At 36.8% G+C, this 11,012-nt stretch overlaps 1 protein-coding gene across 2 annotated transcripts; it reads right to left on the bottom strand.

Annotated features, from left to right (window-relative positions):
* Positions 1–8,333: 8,333 nt before the first annotated feature.
* On the bottom strand, positions 8,334–10,582 carry LOC144713826 (aspartyl protease family protein At5g10770-like). Of its 2 annotated transcripts, none has more exons than XM_078588534.1 (2): positions 10,417–10,582; positions 8,334–9,746 (listed from the first exon to the last, which is right to left on the bottom strand). In XM_078588534.1, the coding sequence occupies exons 1-2, from the start codon at positions 10,556–10,558 to the stop codon at positions 8,512–8,514; spliced, it is 1,377 nt and encodes a 458-aa protein (XP_078444660.1). In that variant the 5' UTR covers positions 10,559–10,582; the 3' UTR covers positions 8,334–8,511. The 2 variants fall into 2 exon arrangements, with proteins under 2 accessions (XP_078444660.1, XP_078444662.1); XM_078588536.1 differs by having other exon boundaries at positions 8,334–9,743.
* Positions 10,583–11,012: the final 430 nt, after the last annotated feature.

Genomic DNA, 11,012 nt, shown 5'->3' with positions numbered 1-11,012 from the left:
CACAATTTGATATTCTCTCACTTTCAAATCATGATGTCTGAAAGTTATCTCATTTTAAGAGTTTCTTAATTTTAAATTATTATTTCTGAAAATTCTTTCAATTTGATATTCTCTCGCTTTTAAATCATGATGTCTCAAAATTATCTCAGTTTCAGACTCTCATTTTTATAGCATTATTTTTGAAAATTCTCTCATTTTAAGAGTCTCTCAATTTCGAATCTTTATTTCTTAAATATCTCAATTTGATATTCTCTCACTTTCAAATCATGATGCGTAAAAATTATCTCAGTTTTAGAGTCTCTCATTTTCAATTCATTGTTTCTTAAAATTCTCTTAATATTATATTCTCTTACTTATAAATCATGATGTCTGAAAAGCTTCTCATTTTAAGAGTCTCTCATTTTAAAATCATTATTTTTTAAAATTCTCTCAATATGAGATTCTCTCACTCTCAAATCATGATGTCTGAAAATTATCTCAGTTTCGGAGTCTCTCATTTTCAAGTCATTATCTCTGAAAATTCTCTTAAGTTTATAGTCTCTCACTTAAAAATCATAATGTCTGAAAATTATCTGAGTTTCAGAGTCTCTCAAATATGAATCATTATTTCTGAAACTTCTTTCAATGTCATATTCTCTCACTTTTAAATCATGATGTTTGAAAATTTTCTCTGTGTCAAAGTCTCTCATTATCAAATCATTATTTCTGAAATTTCTCTAAATTTGAGATTCTCTTACTTTCAAATTATGATGTCTGAGAATTATCTCAGTTTCAGAGTCTCTCATTGTAAATAATTATTTCTGGAAATTCTATCAATTTGATATTCTCTCACTTTCAAATCATGATGTCTGAATTATCTCAGTTTCAGAGTCTCTCATTTCCTATTCAGTATTTCTGAAATTTCTGTCAATTTGATATTCACTCACTTTCAAACCACGATATCAGAAAATTATCTCAGTTTCAGAGTCTCTTAATTTTGAGTTATTATTTCTGAAAATTCTCTTAGTTGGTATTGTCTCACTTTCAAATTATGATGTCTGAAAATAATCTGATTTTAAGATTCTCTCATTTTTAAATCATTATTTCTGAAAATTCTCTCACTTCCAAATCATGATGTCTGAAAATTATCTTAGTTTCAGAATCTCTCAAATTCGAAACATTATTTCTGAAAAATCTCTCAATTTGATATTCTGTAAATTTCCAATCATTATGTCTGAAAATTATCTTTCTTTCAGAGTCTTTCACTTTCAATTCAGGATTTCTGAAAATTCTTTCAAATTGATATTCTCTCACTTTCTAATCATCATGTCTGAAAATTATCTCATTTTACGAGTCTCTCAATTTTAAATCATTATTTCCTAAAATTCTCTCAATTTGATATTTTCTCACTTTCAAATCATGATGTGTAAAACTTATCTCAGTTTTAGAGTCTCTCATTCTCATTTCATTATTTCTTAAATTACTATAAATTTAATATTCTCTCACTTTCAAATCATGATGCTTGAAAATTTTAGTTGCAGTTCGCTTAATGTTCAGGAATATACAATCTCTAAGTTCCTCATCAATCCCTTGGTCAAAAAAGTTTTATTTTTGTCAGATTTTTTGTTAAACATGAACATATTTCCAAAAAATGTCAATATTTTCAAAAATAAACAAACAAATCCATTTTAATATGCACCAATGAAATTAGCCCTCACATCTTTATTTTTATGGAGAGTCAATTTTTTAGCCATATGGTCAACAAAAGGTATCTTTTGGTTTTTGCATGAAACATTTAGAGTACACAGATAATTATTTTCTATTAAATTTGGTATTTGATGTCAACAAAATTTCATTTGATTGGAGAATAATAAAGGTGAATGGTAGAATTTGTCATTTGGTCAATGAATATTCATTCCTCCACATATAAATACTTATACATTAAGATGACATTCTCATTAATATAACAGTCAAGCAATCCGAGTGAAAATTTTTTAGGATATATAATCTTATGATGGACTGATGATGATAGAAAAAATGTTTTAAAAAATAAGAAAATCATCATATTAGAAAATAAAACCCACTAGAACAAATATTTAAAGTCTAGACCGTATATCAAACCTCCATGTGTTTTCCTAATGTTTGAGTTAATTTGTAGGTGTTAATTTTACCAATATCACTCTTTATTAGTTCTTCATCCATTTGATCTCCCCTGCACTAATTTCTCATCTTATATCCTTACCCACATTTACTCATCCATAATGATACAAGCGAATCAAAGTCTTCTTGTATTTTATTCCTGACAAACTAAATATATAATCTTCAACATATATTCAAGAATCTATTTAATTATCAGCATATTCATTCTTATTTAATAAATATACCCTCATATCACATTATCCTTTTAAAATTTACATACTAATAAAGTCAAACTTATGGTTTCAATTAGTCTTTGGTGCTTCTGTGTTTAATCAATAAAAATATGGACCTGTACTTACATAAATAAACTTGGATAATGACAAGTACAGATTGTCTCCTCATGTAATATTAATTAAGGATTAAATATGCTTTAAATAGCGATTAATGAGATGTGGAAACACATATAATATACAAGATAGAGAAAAAAGAACGTGGTAATTATTAATAAGACAAAGATGGTTATAGTAGAAATGCGATAGTGGTATTAACATGATGATAGGAACGGGTGAGACAAAAAGATGATAACAATATAAATACATAGGTAGAAATGTGATGGTACAGTGATTTGCATATGTGGGATAACTATAAGATAACAATGACACACTGATGTTATAGACATAAGACATGACGGAAAGGTGTAAAGGCATGATGTTATGGTAAGATGTGATTATTAGATTGATAGGAGCTAGGAGTAATGATAAAAATGACAACTCTAAGACGAGAAAACTTACCATTGATTTCTATATTCTGTCACGACCAAAGACATTTTGGATTTTACGTATGCCAAACATCTTATCTGCTCCCTCTTCTCAAACACCGTGGACATAAAGAACAAGCGCGATTGATACAAGACACTCACTCTCGTTGAATCAGCCCATGAATGTAGGATGAAAGTTCAAGGAAAATTTATACAAAGATCCATGCCTTCAATTTATATATAAGAGGGGACTGACGGATAATTTAGACAAAGCTACCCAATTTCAATTTGCCTTCTAGCTCATCAGATATCATGCACCAGAGTAGGAGAAATCCTAGCTGCCCATCACCAGCGCACATAATTTGTCATTTTTTTGTTGGGGGTTGAAAATCCTGAGCTCTTCTGCCTTTTATGATTGGTGCATTCTCATTTGTCTTTCTCAATTGATAACTTTGAGAGTCCCACATATCATGCATGAAAAATAAGACAAGAGGTAAAAATATCATTTAACCTTTTGCTATTTCATGACAATTACCGTGTTAAGTGTCGTCGTGTTGCCACCAAAATCAACAAACATCTTGGCTTTTTTATTGGGACACTGATGTTTGTCATTCTTGTGATAAAAAAACGTGTGCAGTGATTGCATAATGACCATGTCAGCAGTTTCTATATATATTTTCTGCTGGTGATGTGGTATGATGCAAGCTCATCCCTTTTAATTGACTTTTAAACTTTGATTATCAGAGAAAAGTATGCTTATTTTCTTGATCTCTCATCCCCGTTTGGTATGAATTTAATCCCTTTTTTCTATTGGTCCATCTCATGCCTAGCGGATTCAAAAAACAGAAAGTGGCAGTTTAATCATTTGTTGCTATGGTATCATAATTCACTGCTTGATCAAATCAAAAATGCGACTGATTGCCATTCGGTTGAATGGATGTCACAGTGTTGTAGAATGGTAATTTAAGAAAAAAAGGTTTAGTTATTATTTTTAAATTAAAAGATCTTTAAATGCAAAAACGATCAATTCCTACCTAGGCGACTAACACCTGCCTGCCTAAAATGTCAAACGAATCCTTCAAAAGATCAATAAACTCCAAAAAATCCAAATATCCATGCGAAAAAGACTTGATTATTTTTTGAAAGCACGAATAAAAATATTTTAAAATAAAAAAATTTAAATTTCATGTATTAATGTTTATGTATAAATTTTCATTTTATCCCATAGGCTACAAAGTTTTGTTCTATAGCAACGAAAAGTGCTTTAACCCACTTATGCTATTCGCTACTCATTGCTCTTTGAATTTCTCAAGGAAGTGTAAAACTTGGTTTCTAATCTCAAGTCGCCAAACCCATAAAAAAATAGCCATCCCTCAACATTTATGAATGTCTAAAACCGTATATTTTGCCCTCTTTCATAACAATATTCATGTTCATGCCCTTTGTATACATCTCCATTTATTATCGTAGTGACCATTTCTTTGTATCTGCTCAGCTTCACCCACATCCCAAAACATTAATAAAAATTTAATATATAAACAAATTGAGTTTGGAATTTTATGGAACGTTTAGATTTTCTCTGTTCTGAAAGTTCATTGGAGGAGATGACAGGGATGTCATATCTTAATGTAAAGATGGCATATCTTGTTCGATCTGCTTTTTCAGCACATCAGTGTTATGGGAGTCAAATCCAATTCTTCCATGATGATGCCTTAAAAAGGAACACCTTTACAATGAGAAAACACATTCTAAATCATTTTACCTAATTTATTTTATGGACAAAAGTAGGAGTACGTAATTTTTTAATTCTTCTTCTTGTTTAGATTTCAACTAATGGAAAAAATATAGCAATGAAAATTAATAGGTTTAGATATTTTCTATATAATTGTTTCAAGGATTAAAAAATTCAAAAGGATAAATATAATTTATGTATAAGTAATTGTTTATGTACTTTTTAAATGTTTCATAATGTAGAAATTATCTTGCTGGATGTCCAAGACGATTGTGACAGCCGCATGGAGCCACAGCCATGGGCCCTGAACAAGGGGTAAATCAGGTTGTGCACAATAATAAACGGAACTAGAAGAAATATGGCCATGAATGGACTACAAACCGTAATGGAGTGCAATAAAAAGAAAAAAAAATAAGATTGAGGATTTGAATGGAGAAGAAATGGGATGAAAAATTGGAAGGGCCAGTGGACGAATGTAACTATAAAATTGCAAGGGTAAAAAATAGAGATGGTATTTAAGGCATGTTTTTTGATTCCAGGGAATGAACGTTTTTAAAAGTGAGAAGATAAGGAGAGAAAATGATGCAATAATAAAGGAAACGTAAGGGAATGGATGAAGATGATTGTGAAACCTTGAGGATCATCAATTGCGCCCTCAAATAGTTTTTAAGGGTCACACATGTTTCTTAACAGTAAAAGGGTGAGAAAAGGATGACTACTTCAGAACATTTATTTTAAACATCTTGAAAAACGAGGATCCTGGAGAGCCTATTGGCTAACTGATACTGGAGCATATCCATAATGAGCTAAAGAGAAAGCCAGAAAATTTGTTTGCAATGTGAATGATATAAAACACTCATCTAATTTTTCCTATTTTATTTCCTTGCCACCCCTTCCTCTTTCTCATTAGTTACATTCGAATTTTGCAACCTCTTTCACTTAAATTTGTGCTACCCTTTGAAAGGAAAGTTTGATGGACTATGTAGGGATCCTTGACATGACCCAAAAATACTCTAACTTCCCTGCAATCCAAAAATAAAGTTTACCAAATGTGACCCAACATTACAAAGAAATAGCTCAAAACATCTCACAAAATGCTTTGGCCCCTTGAATAACCCAGTTTGACTCTTGTAAAATTTTCAGTGCAATAAAACTTCGTGAAATACAACTTCTTAAAAATGTCCGCCACTTGCATAAAGATATTTTTATACAAAAAACACAAATATTCAAATAATCTTGGTAATAGCATGATAAATCCATATCAAATGCATGTAACTCTGGACTAATTTATATCAAAGTACATAATGTTTCTATCATTGTATTATATTCATCTTTGCAGTCCTGGGTTTTTTTTTTCATCACTCTGTGTTTCTATTACCCTGCTCACTAAAGTCCTTTTTTTTTTCTCAAAACCATAATTCTCTGTGTGATCAACCCATACTCATCCCAAAAGCAGAGCAATGAGTTAGAAATAATTTATTATGCACTATATTTTACCCTATTACTTTTATAAAAAACATCACTTTGAATTTCGTACTTGCTTTCAGGTTGCTTGTGCAGCCCGCCGCATGGCCTTCATTTGGTATGCCTAAACCTGCTTCCAGACCAATCTCTTGGCAAAGAAGGCCTTCTCGCTGTCATTACTATGCTTTGTTAGTACCTGCATCACCCAACTCTCAAAGTCAGTTAAATCTGTTTCAACAGAATGAGCATCCTGTCGATGATACAAGTTTCCATGTGCACACAGTCCCTAGGGCAATGACCTGTGTTAGATCATCACGGCCCAGTTAGGGCTAATTTTACTAACTTATGGGCCTGAGGCCATGTACGTGTAATAGACTAATCCTAGGGATCTAATGGAAAAACTAACCTAAAATGGATTTAAATAAAGGCCCAATAAGGGCCCATTAACGGCCCACTAAGGACCCATTAAGGGCCCAATAGTGAGGGGCCCATTTAGGGAATATATTAGGTCCTTAATGGAAGTCCTTAATGGATTTATATCAGGCCCAGTCTCAAACAGCTATAAATATAGCTGTTGGAAGTCCTTTTTGAAAAAGGAATCTCTTCTGCAGCTTTTTCCAACGGTCAGTTTTTGACCGTTGGACAAAAGCATTAACCTCTCTCTCTCTCTGTGTGAAAATTTGTATAAAAGGGGCATCTGTTCAGTAATAAAGATCAGTTCATTTTTGCCCCAATTTTTCTGTCTCTTCTCCACATTCTCAGAAATTCTCTCTGCAGTCCACTATCTCATCTTTTCCTTCAATTTATTACAACCTGGATGGCTTTATGTTGTCCCTTTTATTTACTATAAGTTGTCATTTGCCATGTATCCACCCTGTCACACCCAGAGGCTAGCTTTAGGGCTTTGCCTCCTGGTTCACTTGAGTTGTTCTTGTGCCATCGCCAGATCACAGTTTGGCTGGCCCTCGACCTCTCCGATTTTGCTCTGTCCTAGGTGAAATACATTATTGTTAATATTTATCCATCTGTTTCCATCTTTTGATAGATAAAAGATAATTCGAGTTCCCTATTTTGAGTTCGGAAATACCCCCCATCGTAGATGGTTCAGCCACTCCCGGTGCCACAAAATGATTGAGAACTACAATGGGGTCGAAATTCATTTTTTTCTTTGTATTAAAAAAGTATTGCATGACCAAATAATTAAAGGAGGGACGCGCAGCGGGGAAGGGTATTTCCGAACAAGTTCCTGGATGACAAGCCTAAAGGTTATCTTATTGATGATATCGATATTGATGATAGTAACGATATTGATCTTGATGATACTGACGATATGCCACTTGGATCTTGGTCCATGATTTATTATGGGCTCTAGAACACGGTAAAAAGGGGAGATGATAAGGAATAGTGAAAAAGGTAACTTATATAAGAAGTTAAATCATATTCTTATTATTTAGTTATTAATGCATATGAGGATGTTCCTTTTCATATGCCAGTCAAAGAATTCATATTTATCCATAAATTTATGTATGTTAAAGGAAATCCTTATGTGGTATGATCAAAGCTCAACTATCTTTGGAAAACATGAATGTACTATCACCGAAATGAAAAATGGTTCCTACTTTCACTGAAATGAAAATGGATTTCGTGCGATAGTATGGCCACATTATCATGATATAAAACAATTTTAACGGCAGTCTTACTGCATAGAGAAATTAATTTCCAGTTCAGTTATAATTCCATTAACTTGGATTACTTCCCTAGAATGGAATGCTTTAGAATAAATAGATGCAAAAAATATTTATTTTCCAAACGTGTTTACACGCCCCGTTTAATAGTGTGTTAAAGAAGATAGTTATTTTCCCAATCCTTTGAAATTATAACGATACCTCTCAATACCTTCAGGAGAAAATGAGAACAATTTGTCGTGCTCAAATGGAGAGGTTATATTCTAGGAGACTCGTCATCTCACTTCCGTCCAAATGAAAAAAAGGGTTGACCGGTATGGGACCTTCCCCAACCATATTGAACGAGGTGGCGTGAAACGGCGACGAAATATCAAGCGGTTCAGCAGTAGATTGTTGAAGTACAACTTTTGCAGTTAGCACTACGAAATAGTACTAGTTCCCAAGGTCAAACCCTTCAGGAATGTGAACCCCGCAATGCAGTGGGGCGGGCCGAACGAAAAGGTAGATGCAGTTTGTCCACACCAATTATGATTATAAAAAAAGTCTTGCCTAGGTTCTTAATGTTCACGTCGCCCAGTTCAAATATCTCTTGAACGTCTCTAAACCGAGGGCAGAGAAAAGACATTTGGTTAGGGCCACTGGAACACGGTCAACACGGCGGATACAAGGAGCGATGAAGCAGGAATTACAATGAGGAAATTAGATATTCCTTATTGGAACGTGCGAAGTAACAAGTGCAGATAATTCCCTGTCAATCAGCCGCACCCTGCAGTGGCAAACCCGATCCTATTCCCCGGGATATCATAAGTCACCTCGAACGTCTTCTGCTGAACATTCCCGATAATGCCCGGCTGCGCCGGGTCGGTATTCCCGGCGAAGGCAAGACAAAACGTCGACCCACCAACAGGGTAGAACACCCCCACCCCCGGCAAAGTCACGTCGAGGCTAGTGTAGTGCAATTTGATAATCGGGTACGATATCGTCGTCCCACTGGCAAAATTGTAACACGTGTCCAGTATGCTCACCGCCGGCGCACGCGCGTACTGCGTCATCCGGGCCTGAAACTCCGCCCGAAGAGCGGCGTAAGCCATCGGCGGAAGACGCGTGATGACGGTGCCGGAGTCTATGAGCGTCCCCACGGATCGAAACACTGTTGGGGACAAGTTTAACCTCGTCGCGCCCACAGATATCCCTATCAGATCGATGAAGTAGAGAGAAGGCGCGCGGGAGTTGGTCAGGATAGCGGTGAAGCCCGTTGGAGGTTTGAGGGGGCTGCCGAGGTTGAGGTATCCCGTCAGGCTGTCCGTGGAAGGAAGACAGTAGGAGAAGACTTTCCCCAATGTCCCAGAAAGCTGCGAGTTGAGAGAATAGCTGCTCCGGCCGAGCCCGAGAAGCCCAGCGGCCCCCTTGAAGAGCCCGCGGTTGTTCTGGCCGCAGCCGAAGACGAAGTTGTTGAGCACGTTGGTGGGGGTCAGAGTTAGAGTGTCGGTGGCCAAGAAGCCCACCGTGGAAGACCCATCGCCATAGGTCACGCTGTAGAGGCACGTACCGGTGGAGCAGCCTCTGATTGAAAGGCCGGTGCACAGGGGGTCGGTGCAGGTGACGTTGCGGTACGTGGACGATTGGACGGGATCGAAAATGGGCTCAGCTTGCGAGTAGCATGCCACCGCGCAGGGCCTGCACTGGACCCAGTTGATGTTGCTTCCGGTGTCGAAGATGACGGTCTGGGTTTTGGTCGGCGTGCCGAGAGATAGAGTGATGACGTAGTTGCCGGAACCGAGGTAAAGGCCGCTTCTAGCCGGGATAGAGATTTGGGTGCCGAGGAGAGTCGAGTTGTAATTGGCCCAGCTGCCTGTAACTCTCGCCTGGATCGACGCTACTCGTAGCGCGTCGTGTGCGAGAGAGGAAACCTGGGTCAACTTACTCAGTTGCTTGCCGGAGCATGGCCCGTTGCGGTTTATAACTTGCAAAGAGTTTCCTCGTTGAGCTGCTGCAAGAACACAGATTAGAGGAATCGGTCAAATTTTCTCACCGCGTTTATGTTAATGTTTCGATCTAGGAATCAGTTCGAAGTCGTGAAATAGCTCGGGTCTCCGTATCAACATAAAAGAAAACAGAAAACCTAAGAAAGGTGCTAAGTAAAAAACTTGCAAGTTTGTACAGAAATATTTGACGGAGAGTCTCTTATTGACTAACCAGGAAAAGTGAAAGGACAGCAATAATCTGTTTTGCTAACTGTAGTCAATAATGAATTTCAGAATGAATCGTAAAGTAGCTCGGGTCTCCATTTCAAAATATTCAAATCGAAACCGGAATTTCAGCTTATGTATGGGTGAGAGAAAGAGTCTTTGTGACAGCAGGCAACGAAGGCTAACCAGGGGGAGTGCAATTAGAGGGCGGCAACTTGCTGGCTACGTTTACCGTAGCCAACGATCAGTTTCAGAAAGTTTTAAAGTAGATCGGGTGTTTATATCAACGTAATAAATAAGTTGCCGGAGAAAGTGGAATAAGTAGATTTCAGAGCGGATTTATCTGGGGAACCATCGGGAGTGTAATTAGAAGACGGCAATATAATAGGAACAGGAAAACCCCAAAAAAAAATCCTAGCTGGTTTTTGAGCGATGGAGAGTCTCTTAGAAAAGCCGAATTGGGAGGCTTACCATTAGGGGTGCAACTAGAGGACGGCAACAAGCTGGCTACGCTAACTGTAGCAAAATCCTCCCCGCGGGTGTTTTGACTATAATACGATAGAAAGACCAGGCAAAACAGGGCGGAGGAAACTAAGGCCGAGCTCGAAACCATTGGCGTGCAGTGGGTTGAGATGCAAGCCGTAGAGAAGCCATTTATAATGCTTTCTTCGGTTACTTATGGTATGCGGGCAAGGAAGTATGTTTGCCTGATCCGCACGGCGCTGAATGTATAACTTGACAGTTGAGGCCTGCAAGAGATAAGATCATGGCCATCGGTCAAGTAGTTAAATTACATCCCATCCATCCGGGGATACCCTCTCTCAGTCGACAATCAATTGGTGTTATGTTTTTTTATTTATTTGTAGCGACCTGCTAATCGCATAAATGCTGGCATAATACGAAAAAGAGCTGATAAAAACGCTTCGAATAGAACACGGAGGACATCTGAGGAAAAGTATCACTAAAAATATGTAATGATGTTAAGCATCTTCCAAAAGGTGAATTGATGAGTTGTTTTCCCAAGTCTCCGGGATCCTTTGTAATTCAAGACAGAAATATCCCTTCTA

This window comes from Wolffia australiana, chromosome 16 (genome assembly GCF_029677425.1).
Source record: "Wolffia australiana isolate 7733 chromosome 16, ASM2967742v1".
Classification (NCBI taxonomy): domain Eukaryota; kingdom Viridiplantae; phylum Streptophyta; class Magnoliopsida; order Alismatales; family Araceae; genus Wolffia; species Wolffia australiana.
This window is presented reverse-complemented; position numbering and strand designations above follow the sequence as displayed.

Bases quoted from the DNA above. Each gene is read 5' to 3' on its own strand.
- LOC144713826 (XM_078588534.1), bottom strand. From the start codon at position 10,558: ATGGTTTCGAGCTCGGCCTTAGTTTCCTCCGCCCTGTTTTGCCTGGTC. The intron at 9,747-10,416 runs GTAAGCCTCCCA...GTGTTCTTGCAG, and splicing joins CTCTAGTTGCACCCCTAATG to CAGCTCAACGAGGAAACTCT.